General features: G+C 38.9%; 1 protein-coding gene across 1 annotated transcript in view; it reads right to left on the bottom strand.

Moving 5' to 3' along the window:
- Positions 1-15,524, bottom strand: part of LOC118770202 (thyrotropin-releasing hormone-degrading ectoenzyme-like) — a 101,014-nt gene that overhangs the window by 47,419 nt on the left and 38,071 nt on the right. Inside the window, exons 4-5 of the mRNA XM_036517733.1 lie at positions 10,330-10,484; positions 2,654-2,767 (exon numbers count right to left, since the gene is read on the bottom strand). Of these exons, the coding sequence (XP_036373626.1) occupies positions 2,654-2,767; positions 10,330-10,484 (269 nt within the window). The remainder of the gene's footprint in view (positions 1-2,653; positions 2,768-10,329; positions 10,485-15,524) is intronic.

The following is a 15,524-nucleotide window of genomic DNA, read 5'->3' as shown; positions in this document are numbered from 1 at the left end:
GTTTTAACTGATTCTCATTATGACAATGAATATAAAAGCAATATGCTGAGCAGTTTGCCTTTAAATCTCCCCATCAGCCACTTGGAAGGATTTTAATCAGCATGTCTATTTCCATCACTGCCTGACTGACACCAAGATAAATTATTATTCAGATTGATATTGCTTTCAAAATTAATTAGCTAAAGCCCATATTTCTATGTAGACAGAAGCTGATCTTAAGATGTGACCTCCCTCAGTCAGTAAGCAGAAAAAGTAATAAGATTTATCTAAAAGGTAGAAAATGTTTAGGATCAACAATTATATGCTCTTGAAAGGGATTTAACTCAGAGCCATGAATCACCTTCTCCCATCTATGAATAATCCTAGTTTAACACAATAAGGGGTTGTAGTCTTTGTTATAATAGGGTTGCCACATCGCACTCATTCCCTGTAAAAACTCAACAATTTTGTTGAAGTGTCGTATGTGAGCATCACTATAAATCTGTGAGAATTGAATTGGCAGCCCTGGCTGCAATGGGTGGTAACTGTCCATATGTGTCTAAAATGATTCTATAACAGCTTCCAAGAAGGTCAATAAATATTATCTCACCACAATTTAATTTTACTTTTTTTTTATTTAATTGCAAATACTGTGCACCATATTTTGTCTCAGTTGTTACGAGCCAGAACATTGTCTGGCGCAAAATACTGGCTCCATAAGATTGAATACTGTTTTTCTTTCTATTTGCATGCATTATCCTGCAAAACATTGTGGAAAATGAATCTGTATTCAGTTGTATTCCCATATCAGCTTGAATAAATCAGTCACACGCATGGACGTGGCCCAGATTCACTTAGTGGTAAGTAGTAAGGAGTGCTTTGTTTATGCTGTGCACCAAACACTTGTTGACAGATCAGTTAATAGTTTGGAAAGTGTGTTCAGAGATCAGAACAGCTCAAGTTACATAATTATAGGCAAGCACAGGAGACCGACTCTCCTGGAAAAGGAAATATTAAGGGAATATATAAAGGAAATATAACAACAGGAAGTAAAACAAACTTTAAAAAGGAAACTTTTTTATTGGGCAAAAACAGCAAACACCAGGGAGCTAACAGAGCTTAAATCGCGAAGGACTCAAAAGAGAACCCAGTAAAATGACTCTACCTGCACTCAGGTGCTCGCATTGGGTTTCGACACTTAAGGCCCGGTCACACCTGGAATGATAACGATAACTGTAACTATACTGGTAAGGAGATTTAAATCGCTTGAGTTCAAATGAATGAAGGTGGTCACACCACAACGATGACTATAAAAATGATCTTCATAATGATGATGAATGATAATGGATAGCTTTTGCAACGATTTTCTAGATGACGGTTCAATGAAAAAACATTACCAGCCAATCAGCTGGGTAAAAGAAATTACGAGCCCAATGTTGTGATTAATCACTGAGGCTCAAGGTGTTAAAAGCATCATGCTGAAAGATAAAACCAGCCCACTTCTCAGGGATGCCTTGAAAAAACAGGGCTGTGCACACAGAAATAGGAATTTCCCAAGAAATGAGCAGTGTCTGGCTGCTTTGTAACATGTGGTGGTCTACTCATTTCTTCTCTCAAGCCAGAGAGCATAGCTAGAGAGCTGATTGATAGGTGTGAGTGAAAAAAAGGAATGACAAAATGTTCTTTGGTTTGCCTATAATGAAATGATTTATAGTTCTTATTCTTACAGTTATCATTTTCATTCACAGCTGTTAGCAGGTCCTAGCCTTCCCTAGGCAGCAATAACTACCAGAGAAACTGCTGAAAGGTTTTGCATGCACCCGAGTCCAGGTCGAGCCATTGTCCTCTGTTCTGAGTCCTTGAAGAGCTAATATTAAAAATTCACTTTGTATCAAAAAAGAAAAACACTACAACTGGAAACCCAAAATGCCTGCATATCTTCATACTGACAGGAGATGAACAGAATTTCAATACAGAGCTCAGCCTTGGCAACTCTCACTGAGCAAACAGATAAACCTTATGATGAGGTATAACAGAGTTAATGAGTTACTTATAATGTTATTTATTTATTTATTATTTTTGTGGTTGAAGATAACTAGTACTCACTTAGATTTACCTTATAAGGACTATTTTGAATTGTAAATATTGATTAGGTGTGTTGAACACAGAAAGTGTATGCTTTAGGTATATGATAATGCACAATAAAAGTTTAAGCTAAATTTCAATGTATTTTATGAATGCCCATTATTGAAGTCCGCTAAGCCTTGCTCTTCCATTGGTAATTACAGTCAAAGTATGGCGCTAACACGTACCATTATTCATTGACTGACTTGAACCAACTAAAACCTTTTCACTTCCACAGTAAAACACTTATTCATTTAAAACACTGAATCGCTGAAAAAACTTCACAGCTCCACCCATTATGGGTCTCAGTGATGCAGGCTTCAAGTCTGTTCTTGATATGAAGCTTTGTGTTTGATGAACTTCATCCTATAATTTACTAATGTTCACTAGTGAGCGATAACAGTCATATATATGTGTGTGTGTATATATATATGTATATATATATATATATATATATATATATATATATATATATATATATATATATATATATACAGTGCATATTAAAGATCATGCTCCTCATAAACTGAATAACAATAAGAACACTTACCATGTTCCACTTTGGAAAGAGGAAATCAGTCCCCACATACTCAAAGAAATGGGCAAAGCCTTCCTTCAGCCAGACATCTTCCCACCAGACTGGGGTCACAAGGTCCCCAAACCACTGTGGGAGAGAAATAATGAGATGTCAAAATTACCTGGACCAAATGACTCATCTACAGTAACTTACATAGCTCATGGGCTACACATTACCGATTTATTCAGCATTTATTCAGCAATGCTGGTTCAATGCCTTACCCATGGGTGCAACACCAGTGCCCCATGGGTAAGGCATACCTACGACTCATACCTGTAATCTTCTGGCCGAGTCCAAGATTCCTAACTGCCACACCATGCTTTATGGACCATATTGAACCAGACAGCTATGCCTTCAGTGGCTAACACCAGTTAAATACTCACAGCTAATCTGTTTGACACCAGTGGGAGCCTCAAGATATTAGCACAAAGCTGACACAATGTAACCCCAATTAAAAGAGCTGTCACTACCATTGTTTCTACATTGACTTTACTCTATGAAGAAAAACTCCCTTTGAGTCAAGACCTGCAGGTTTTTCCTGCTTCACCTGCTTAGCTCCACTCACTTCAAAGCAATCTGACTTTCCATTAATGGCTGATGGCAGGTGTTTCGGTCTTGGCAAGGCAGTTTTTCAAACTGAAAAAAGGAAGGACACTGGCAATGGCTACAATCCCAGGGCTGTAGATTTACCTGGCAAGGACAAACCTCTAACCTTCCACTTCTTGGCCTCTTGGTAGAAAGGGACTATTTATCACTCAGCACACATGGAAGGGAAGTAAGAGAGATGCTTCAACTGATATGGCAAACACAACACAATCATACCATTTTTTATGTCATGGAAAGGACTCCCAGCTTACAGTAATACCTCATAATAGCATAAGGATTAGATGCGTGGATAGCTCCATTGCACACCTCACTGAAGGCAAAGTTGAGTACTTAGATGCAAAAAACATGAGCCAGTGGCCTGAACAAGAAATACATTTATAGAGTTTACTGTCAAGTAGAACCCCAATTATATTAATCCGCCTGAACCTATCAATCATTCAAATGTACAAATAAACTTCTCTGTCACACTTTTGGTTGTCAAGATTATCATTTTTTGCTAAATGGCAACTGTATATATGTCTTTGTGTGTGTATGTGTGTAAATATATTATATCACATATTACAAGTAGTGGTGTGGGGTGTACATGTACTTTGCTTGTGTTATGCATTCAAAGACCACAATTGTCAAGCTAGACCAATATAAATCACATACTTATTCAGAAACATTTTGTAGCATTTATTTAATATTTCATATTTTATTAGTCATGCCAGTTAGAGGTAGCAATATCATTTATGCCAAGCCAATCACCACAAAAGAAAAGCAAAAATATGCACAGCATGCTCTTATCAGGATACCCTGCCTATACTTATTTAGATTTGTACAAGACATGACTTTTCATCCTGTTAAATATAGAGATGATTAGTTCCTCTTAATGGCTGAATTCTTTGCCACAGTCTGCAAAGATTTGCCAGAAGCATTTGTGAAGGATGATTCACTTTCATCCATCAGAAACATGCCACAGTTACCTAGAGAGTCATTGCTTTCAAAAGCTTCATTTAATATTTATAACAAAGGAAGCAATGGCAGGTAGCCCCATGTGTCTTCTCTGGCAAATGGGGATCTTAATATCCGTCAGATTCTCAAACGGGGGCCTTTTCTGCAAGACACCAGATGTTCCACGAGTGGCTCGAGCTCATGTCTTATTCCCTGATGCTGATGTCAGATGTGTCATCACTGGGATGTGAATAATAACTTCATTTCTATCTGAGCATGACAAAACTTAAGTGCAGCCAGGGATTTGGACGAGGTGGGTTTGGATGGGGAAATATATTTAATGTATTCGCAGATTAGATTTGAATTTCCATCTAAGTAACTGGTGATCAAGCCGTGGGTGTGAAATCCAGGTCATTTGCTTTCCAATTATATCCTCACAATGGAACACTCTGAGCCAGGTAGCTTTGTTACAGCTTCATGTAATTGAACTATATGGCATCTGTCAGTTTCTGATCCCTTATTTTTTGCAAAGCTCTGCTGAGTATTTGCTCAACATGGCAAGAGTTTCAGTGAACAATGAGAAAGTGTAGATATGAACCAATTATGGATTTTCTTCCAAAGGCTTCTTCTACAACAAAAGGTTGCATATCGCTAGCAGAGTGTAGGTGGAATTATGGAAGCATCAAGGTGTGCTATTTCTTTTATGGCCGTATCTATAGCGTGGTAGGATATTCCATTATAAAACTCATATTTTCAGCACAGACTGGCACCAGTACATAATGAAATGATCTTAAAAAAGCACTGATTAGACTGTTTTGATTTTGTGTTTGTTTTGTGTGTTTTTTAATGTTAATGTCAAAGCCTGTGGACTACATATCAAAATAGCATTGCATCTAAAGCGAACGTCCCTGTGTTGTGGTTGTGTAAGGTAGCTGAAAATGGACTGCTAACTTACGGCCACAACCAATGACATGAAAATTCACCAACAAAGGCAAAAATCATACTGAGCATTTCCAAGCCTGTATGACCCAGTGACTAATAAGACTCATGTTAAATGATCTAAGCATAAGATATTTTGACACCAACTGTCTCAGGACTGCTATTGTATCAGATGACATAAGGTGATGAGAGAGGCGTTCCAACCATTTTTTTGTGAAAATGTTTAGTGTTACATAGATGGTAAATTAAAGAAAATGAATTTTGATAGGGTTGGCCATCTTTGTTTCTGATATTTCCTGTAAAAATCATTTCAAAACCAGATTTGGCCTTGGTTCTATTAATATTTAAGGGCCCAAGTAATCAACGACCAATTTTTAAGGGCCCAAGTAATCAACAACCAATTTTTAAGCCTCTAAACCCCGTAATTTTAACATTCATTTGAACAACATGAAACATTATATGTCTAAGTCTGACTAGAAGTATGGAGCTGTACTCCTCAAATTAAATTCTAAAGACATGGCAGATTGTGTAGGGGTCTAAAATGGTCTTCTTTCCTTTCAAGAGAATTGCATTACTTATATTTATTGTCTTTTGAATGACCAACTCTGGGCAGCACCATCTACTGGACAAACCTGGTTACAATAAAAATTGCTTGTTTCAATCAACACATGAAACTACAAAACATCTTGACAGTTACACATAACCATTAGTACAATCAGTTTGCACCCTCTAACACAGTGGCAGCAAGTTCTGACAAATTGGGTATCGGGTCCAAGTTTTTTGACATGGATTGACCCAGAAGTAATTCAGACCTTGCTTGGTATCTTGGAATTACATAGAGGAGCTTGTTTAAGATTCCTGTAGACAGGCAAATTAAATACCAACACACTTCTTAAAAGGGAGAGCAAGCCTTTGTCAGAAACATGCCATCTGCTTCCTTGCATATGCAGGGCTTAATTACTGTACCACTGCCTAGCGTTACAGGCGACTTTACAGTAAGAGCACGCTTTGAAGTCCGCGATCTTGACATAAGGGTCTTGTCTGCAGCTAAACTCCGACATCCACCCACACGGGCGCCCTGCCTGAGAGGATAACCGCAGTGCGAGGCGGGGGTGCCAGGGCTTAGTGGGAATCGCAGAAACTTCTGCTACTGAGAAGAAGACTTGAAGACCACTTAGGGTGATTCTCTGAAAGCCCAGGGAAAGCATCTGGATGGAAGAAACAAGCATTTGTCAAACTGCAAAGTAAGAGCCATTTCCACAGGGAATGGTTAACCTGGCCAACTGAATATCGTCCCTGGGTCTCATTATTTAAAACAAAAGAGACCTCCACTATTTTCATTGTTTCTTTCTAGAGAATTTAACCTTATTTAAAATGTTGGATAATATGTACACCATTCATGAAATAACAATAATAACGACAACATATAGTGTTTACCATTTTCAATACAGTGCAATACCAAGTGACCTTTAAACAGTACTCTTTCCACAGATGCCAGTGGGTAAATAATCTCATTTCTTATTTTATGAATAGATCTATTTACTGCCTTATCTTCTGTCCAATGTTGGCTTTGTCTTGCTCATCTGCTGAAATGCAGCAATGTTGAATTGGGTATCACCCCCTTGTTTTCTTAAAGATCCTTAGGGTTAATTTAGTCATTAGAGGCCATTTCCTATATGCTCTGAGATGACCACATAAAGAGTAATTTCACATACAGTGCAAGTTCATTCTGACTCTGTGGGGTTAAATTAATGGAAGTATTCATGCTTCCAAGTGGTTTTCCAGCAAATACAATGATTCATTGCGCTAATCCCTGCCGAAGAGGCTGCCATTGTTCACCTTTAACTGAATCTTAATACAGATAGATCTGAGAAGAGAAGCATGAGGAAAATCCAATTAAAATCCTGTTTTGTAGCTCCATCCAAATCCAATGTGATTAAGTGACATTTGTACTGACTGAAAAAAGTGCCTTTTAACATTTGCTCTGGCAAAGAGCGCAATATTGAATTTGACACTTTCAGACAGACCTCTCTACACATTGTCATTTAACTGATTAAACATTCACCATGAAAACATGATGAACGGTATTACAATTCAATAAAAACCCATATGGTACCTACATACCAATTGTTTTTACATGACTTCACAAGTGGTTAAGGACAACAAGAGCATGAACGTGTACACTCCACAGGTAATTGCTCTTGTTAGGTAATGAGCTGGCGGAACAACAAATGTAAAATGTAAATGTAAATGTAAACAACTCTGAATCAATCAGAATGATTAGATTCAACATGCTAGCAGCAGGGTCATGGGTTCTCTTCCACGGATTGTAATAGCACTGTGCTAGAAACCTTATGCCAACATGTGTCAGCAGTACAAGAAACAAAGGCTTCTATATTTAATCTAACTAAAATGTTAGATTGCTTAAAATGTTAAATGTTAGCCACTGAAATTAACCAAAAATGTGTATAATGTGTATAATAAAAAATAACATTTTATTTGTTGCTCAAAGATGAAGCATTCCGCGGGTAAACTTCTCTTGACTAGCTAATTAATGAAACAATGTCTTCTGAAATTAAAACTGATATTGCACAGATACAAAATTCTCTTGTTTAGAGTGTAACACACGTTTTGAGTTTTACTTCAATTCTATGAAGAATCTCAGTCCATACAACAAAGAGGAAAATCCACAGCACTGAAAAAGAATGTTTGATTTTTTTTCTCTTCACTGCTAAAATGATCCAATGCGATGCCAGCCAGAGTTTGAATGTAAAATACAGGTACTGATTGACAGGCAACAACTATTTATTTGCCTTTTCGTCACAATGCTTCCGGACTTTCTCTGTGCGATCTGTTTGTTTTGTAATAGTGCTGACAACGGACTGACAGCTGGGATCTTTAAAGCTGCTTGACCCTGTCTGTGGTGCTGAAACTTGGGGGGATTGAATGTCCCTGAATAAGCACTTTTGCACTTTTCCACACAAACTTGCCAGATTTTTCAGTCCCTCTATCTTCACACCCGTTAGGATTTTCCTCCTAAAATCCTGTACGAATCTGATTATTGTGTGGCTTCAATTCAATAGCTGACTGCTGTAGGGCTGCAATCCAGTAGGTTGTCCAGCTTCTTATAACTTTTACCATCTCAGAACTTGGAATGGAAGCTTGATTGGTATTGATTGAAATCAATGCAGTGATTTGTTTAATCAGGTGGTCAAGTGTATCCAAGACTTAGATTAACTAGGCCCAATCTACAGAAGCTATCAAGGGCCTAGGATGTTTACAACATATGTCATACACTGTCAGATCACCACAGATCATTTGGGGATAAAAATAAAACCAAATTAACCATTTTGATGTGAATATACCGCTGTGCAATGTACTGACTTAAATACTTTTAAAAAATATTACTCTGCATAAATTATGTGTGGAATATAAATTTGATGTCTCCCTGGATTGCCAGGCACCTGTAATGTAAAACATTCTGGCTATACCCATTTTGCACGGATTCATTCTCATTGTTCTTTCACACCCATACTGTGTATCTTCAGACACTAGGTTAAGTGTCTCCACTAAATATGGGAAAAGAGAGCAGGATGAAATTTCAAAAGGATAAACTGGGTTTTACAGCACAAATAATCTCATTCTGAGTTCTGTGTCATTGATAACGGAGAGGCTGGGCAACAAAGCTTCAAGTACTTCCTATGAAGAGGTAATTTTTCACTTGTAAACTGGAAACTAATAAGTGGATCTCTCACTTATATTTTGAGAAATTAAATGATGTTCTCTTTCAAAACTTTTACAATACTTAAGCATATCAGTCTTAGGATCAATCTAATCAGGTAAGAGCATTATCTGTAAAACTAGACGTTTTCTGAATGAATCCTTGCATCATCTTTGCACAAATCACAGTGTTCCAACATGCACTTTACCTCCTTACAAAAGTTTCTTTACTCAAAATGTCTGTAATTCCCCGTTTGGATGAAGACATGGTTCGCCGGTTTATTCTAGAAGGTCACATGAAGCCATTAAGAGGAGAGAGGAGTGCTGAGTGGATTACTGCTTTGTGCATAAGCAGTACTGTATGTCATCGTTTACACCTCTGGATGAAAGCTTCTTTTGGCTTCATTATCCCTTCATTAACTTGGAGAAACAGAAGGAGGGACTTCCATAAATCATCAAAGGAAGATAGCAGTTGCATAATTGGCCCAGTGTAAGATGTGACGCCTCTTAAAGCTTCAGTAAAGCATACTGGAGTTGCGGAGTACCGGAGTACCGGACGACACCGGATGAGTAACTTTAACAAAGACCACCACAAAAGTACTGGAGATAATGCTGGTTTTGCAGAAAAAAAATATATATTATGAAAGCATTGCTTTCCCAAATGGAACACCTTATGTCATTCACTGAAAAATTATCAGTAGTTTATCGCACAATTGTAATTTAACTTCTAGCATGTAATATGCAACTTGAGCATTAATATTACAGGCTCTCCTTTATTGCACTTTCTTCTTTATGCAACCCTGTTTGAAAATGTTGATAACACTTAAGTTTCATCTCATGGTGACAACATCTGAACCAGGAGTGAATGCGGGAGTGCTGAAGTGAGACAAATGCAATCATCTTATTTGCTCACATGTAGGCAATGACTACTTTTTGCACCACAGGTCCCACAGTGCCCTACTTTAAAGTGGGCAACAATTGAGGGATAAGCAGCACTGAACTGATGTCATTTGAGCAACTCACAGGCAACTGACAAACAGCAGACAATGAAACCCTGGATGAATTACCCACCCCTACCCCTGGCACAATGAAGCCAATTTGTTCCACCACTGTGTGCTTTGGGTCATTGTCAGCTGCTGACACAGCTGGGATTAAAGTTGGGCCACAGGGCCTCAGCCTTCACTGAAGATACTGTGCCACTTGGGAACCCTGTACATTTTAAGTGGTAGACCAAGAAAACTGTTTCGCTGGACGCATCAAGCACAATCCAAGCCCATGGCCCTTACTAGGCTGATTTAAAGATGCTTGGTGCACACAATCAAACCACTTTATCCAGGTTTCATCAAACCACTTTCTGTGTCTTTTCAGTACTGGGGATGGTATTCCTTTCCAGAGATGGTTAGAGTGAAAAGCAAAAGCTCTGTAAATGGAATTGTGGGACCCCCCCCTACCTGGTGGCAGATCTCATGAACCACGACCATAGTGAGCTCCATCAGGTAGGAGATGGAGGAGACCTCTGGGTCCAGCAGGATCTTCTGCTCCACAAACACACTGAGGCCCCAGTTCTCCATGGCAGCGTATGGATGCTTTGGTACAGCCAGCAGATCTGCAGAGATGGAGAGGAGCAATAAAGAGGCATTGATCCAACACACCACATTAACGGAGAGGCTGCTCTCTCATGGCGATTCAAATGTGAATAAATTAATCAAATAATTATAAAATAATTCGTATTATGTTTTGCTTATAATGTGTCGAGCAACACAGAAGGCTATAATGGTTCAAAAATGGCTGGTTGTGATAGATCACTTATTGGCTGGGATTGTATATCAGCTATCAGTTACAGGCTGTTAGATCTGTTATTGCATGTAATTTTTGGTTTTGTAAAGTGAGTTATCAGTTACCCTATCATCAGATAACACTATCACCAAAACATTCCAAATGATTATTGTAATTATCATAAGGATAATAAAAAATGAGTCACTAAAATTGTCATCATTTTTGTATCTCACAGTACTGCACTGTATGATAAGATAGTTTTCATTTTCACGTGAAAAACCTCCACAGCTCCCTTCTACTAATAAAGCAAACCAATGTTCCCTCTGGAAGGTCTCAGTCAGAAGCCCTCCCTGAGTGATGCACAGAAAGTCACACAAACCAACTTAGCACTATATTCATCTTAAAGCAAGGAGCACAAAACATTTTAACTTCGTCTTCATGAATAATACAGAGCTGAGAAAGAATGGACAAAAACAGAATTTGAGCACCCACAATAGAAACCTATTCCACTGAATACATGAGTTCAGACCTCAGTATTGTCACACAAATGAATGAAAATATCTGCAATTTTAAAACCACCAATATTGTAGAGAATACCAGGATATAAAAACAACTGTATATTAAAAAAGAAATAATGAATGAATTTTTTACATTCCAGTGATTATTTTGTCTTCCTTTGACTTTCACGGTGTTGCAGAGGTTCTTCATGTACTTTTCTATGAGGTTCATTCTCCTAGTAGAATTTTCTAGTTCACTAGTTTTCACTTGTGAACTGCGGTCTTGAGTTTGAGCCACAAAATTTCGATGACATTGAGACCTTGAAACTGCTGAACAGTCAAAAACTTTTTTTTTGTGTACAAATAAATGTGTCTTTGTAGTGTAAGCCTTGGATCATTACCATTACCATTCAGTCTGTTTTAAACCATTCCTGATCTTCTCAGAGGATAAACCATGTTTTTGACCAAACTATCATAGTGCGCTCACATTTAAATCCATTTTAGGCCCTACGTGTGCCCTGGTGCTAGTACCCTTCTTCCCTAATACAAGGGTACTAGCACCAGAAAATGTAAAGCAAAGCAAAACAGATCCGCCTCCATATTCCACTGAGGGGACAATGCTCTTCTCAGCACACGCTTCACATTTTTGGCACTAAATATTACATTACATAACAAGCATTTAGCAGATGCTCTTATCCAGTGCAACTTCCATCACAATAGAACAGAAGTGTATGCATTCAGTTTAAACAAGCAGACCAGGCTCACAGCACTACCAGACCAGTGAGTGTGAGCAAATGCTACTGATATAAATATACCGTCATAATTTGGCTTCTTCCTTGTAACTTTCATCAATGCAGTACAAAAGCACACATACTGGAAAAGGTGACAGTAACTTCCAACAGCATGCAATCAGTAGGGCACCCGGCTGGATCAGCTCCGCACCCACACACATGTCCTTCTTTTCAGTCGCTTTGTTCTCATCGACATCTGCCACACCTGCAACTCCTCCATCATGCCCCAAAATAACGTGCCCACTGCTTACATCACTACAACCGCTCAGACCCGAGCAAGCACCACCTTTTACCCCAGAAACTCTCTGTATTTATTTAAACCTCCTCAGCTACACACGCAATGCTCCTCCCCAGAGAACTATACTTGGAAGAGTGATCTCGAGCTAAAGTGTTTGTTACACTCCCCTCTGCTAGGCCACCATTGCTCTGATCTGAGCAGACTTCTCTGGTTCAGCATCTGAACTGGTTTCTACTGTGACCACTTACTGTACCAAGCAGGAGCAACATAACCTGTGTAACATGTAAATGTGACACCCCATTCACAGACCAATCTTCTGGCATCCAATGCTCTGTTTGACACTAGCCAAACCTTTGTCCAACATTAAATAGGAGCCTGCCATATCATTCTTGCCATATGAATAGAAGTTTTCATGGTTAAACATATTTATGCACCACCACGGATTCAAATTCCAGAGATGCCACAAATGGAGAAGCTCCAGGCTCTGGAAAAATGCCAGTAATTTCAGTAAAAGTGTGAAAAAAAAACATAAAGTTGCAATAATGGGAAACTAACCAGTGCTATTATTAAATTATCCATTTGAAATTATATTCACTCAGGATATTAAGCAGTCAGATTTTAACAGACCACAGTAATTGTGATTTGTGTGTGAGGTATTTGACAGCTTGGGTAATGGATCTTTCTTGGGCCGCTGTCCTTTTTTATCAAGTTGTTGTCGGTACAGGGGGTGAGGTGGGTACGCTGTATGAGGGTTTCCCTACTGAAAGTTTAAAGGACGTTGTTAACATTCTTTGCCTATGTCTCCTTTCTGCCTGTTTCTGTCTTAATCTCGGCCTCTCTCTCACTGACGCTTGCTGTTTCATTCAGTCTTTTTCTTTCCGTGGCTCAGTCCACTCTTCCTCCTTTTTTCTATATCTTTTTCCCTCCTTCTTGTGTTTCTTTCAATTGTTCTCTGTCTCTGTATATTCTCATTCTGACTCTCCCTATCACATCCCCCTGCCCCCACCACACACACACACCCTTCAGACAGGCCTTCCTGAACTGGGTCGTGAAACCTGTGATCTCACTTCTCAAGGTGAGACCTTGCGTGAAGCGAAGGAGCTTAATGCTAATCAGCTGGATCAGTACAGTTTCCAAAGGAAAAGTCCTTAAACTGAGGAAACAGCCTTGAGAGAGATAAAGGCCACAGAAGTCAAAAAATAACAAACAAGCAGCCTGCGTTGCTTGGACGCAAAAGTGTGGTTACACCCCATTATTTATTGAAAGTGCCACCCCCAAGCCTGGGGTCTATTCTTGGAGTGTGGATCCGAGCAGCATTAATAATGCCTCCCTTCCTCGGTGCTCTCTTGGCAGACAACCAGGTGGTTTGTAAAAGGGGTGGGGGGGGGTGGCAGGCCATTGGGCTGAAAGCTTGTTTGAGGCACAGCTCTATCTCTGTCTGGCTATGGGAAGGGGAGTGGTGGAAGGTATGGTCTGAGCGCTACTAGACAATAATGGTTTGGGGAGAAGTTCAGTGCTGTTCCTCAAGAGAGCACCACAGTGAAGTTATCCAAAGTTTCAACGTTTCCGTTCAACAAATCTCACCTGCGTTTCTCTGTTAGAAATGTCAAGAGTCTAAATGAGTTTCTGATTTTTAAAGCCTATACTTGCAGATGCTACAAAGCAATCTTAGCATTCCAAATGTATGGCTCACTCCTCACACTGATCCAAATTAGTATGAAGCCAGGTGGAACCCACTTAGGAAAATCAAATCACATCAGACAGATGTGAATCTTACAACACAGGTTTCCTAAATTAGCCCCTCTGTTATGATGACAACAACTATTAATATGACATTGCTGGTACGTTTTTCAGTCAAATTTCAGTCAAAAAGCTGTTAATGTGTGAGGCAAAATGATTTGTGTGAAATCTATTAACTGCGTTATAGTCAAATCAATATATGGTGTATGTTATTAGCAAGTCTGCAATTGTTTAACTGAAGAAAATCTGAGCATTCAATATCACAGTCTCTGTGGTATAAATGCTTACTCTCTCCTCAATAACAATATGCATTTCCAACCCAGAGTGCCAGGGATACCTAAGCTTGGATTTATCTGTCATTCTCTGCAATTATACTCCCCAGTCAAATTTTGGGATTAACTCCAGAACAATCAGATATCAGATTACACTCTTACACGTGGTGCAGACCACAACCACAAATATTATTTTAGACTAGAAATTAAGTTGTGTCCATGTAATAGTGAGAGTATGACACAACAGACAACAAATGAAAAGTAATATCATTTAATATAAGCCTATAGTTAACAGCAGAAAACAAACAGTGCATCACAGTTGAGGTTTTACGAAATCTGTATATAATCTGTGTATACAATAAGACAGTAAGCACTTGGATACATTGGCCACAACATTGTATGTGATACTGTTTATGAAAATGACGCTTAGAAAAGCTGAAAATTCTAAATTAAATGACCATGATACATAAACATGAAATAAATTCAATTAGTGTCTGCCTTCAAACAGCAGGTGTTGAGCAGACCTCCTGGAGATGGTCATTTCAATCCTTTAATTTTAGCTGTCCAAATACAGATTCCATCACTTGGATTGAATCGTGGGTTATTGTGTGGGACCGACCCTTCCTGACCGACTGAAGCGGGCTACCAAGCAGGCTGCTAGCATGAATGCTGCAGTGTCCCCTTCATGAGGCATAAAGGATGCTTGCTCTGTTCCAGTCTCTGTTGAATTAAAACTACACAGTGCCTCCTGGGGAAATTTCATACCCATTAATAACAGCTCGATAGGATGATCACATTACATGTCCGATGCTGTTATAGAGAGTCGACGATTACATTACCCTTCTATCTCAGCAGGACTGCTGACATGCTGTGTCTCTGGCCTTCAATGACTGTGTTTTATTCATTAAGTTGAAGCAGCAATCCTATAAGAATGGCTATCTGCAGCCCTCCCCATGCTACAGATAGTCTGCTTCTGCTATTTCCCATTTAACTTTTATTTATATCTGTTAGTTAGCTCGTTGATGTACAGTGCTTTCCCTGTGTAGACCCCCTTAGCTAAAACATGACACATGTAGCTCATCTGAAGGCTACTTGTGAATACATGCAAGTATAATCACATTTAGGTTGTTACTTGTGAGTTCAGGGATGTTGCTACTTCCATGAGACAGAAAGACCTCATCTATAATTCTTTAACTTCAATCAAATCTTTAAGCAGTTTTTTCAATACTTACACAACTTGGTGGGTCGATAGATATTTCAATTTAAATATTATGTAAGAAACAAATGCTTAAATAATTAAGTTTGATAGACAAACGGCTTTGTGCTTAGACT

Source organism: Megalops cyprinoides, chromosome 23, assembly GCF_013368585.1.
Source record: "Megalops cyprinoides isolate fMegCyp1 chromosome 23, fMegCyp1.pri, whole genome shotgun sequence".
Taxonomy (NCBI): domain Eukaryota; kingdom Metazoa; phylum Chordata; class Actinopteri; order Elopiformes; family Megalopidae; genus Megalops; species Megalops cyprinoides.
Note: the sequence above shows the minus strand (reverse complement) of the source record. Positions and strands in the feature narration are given on the sequence as shown.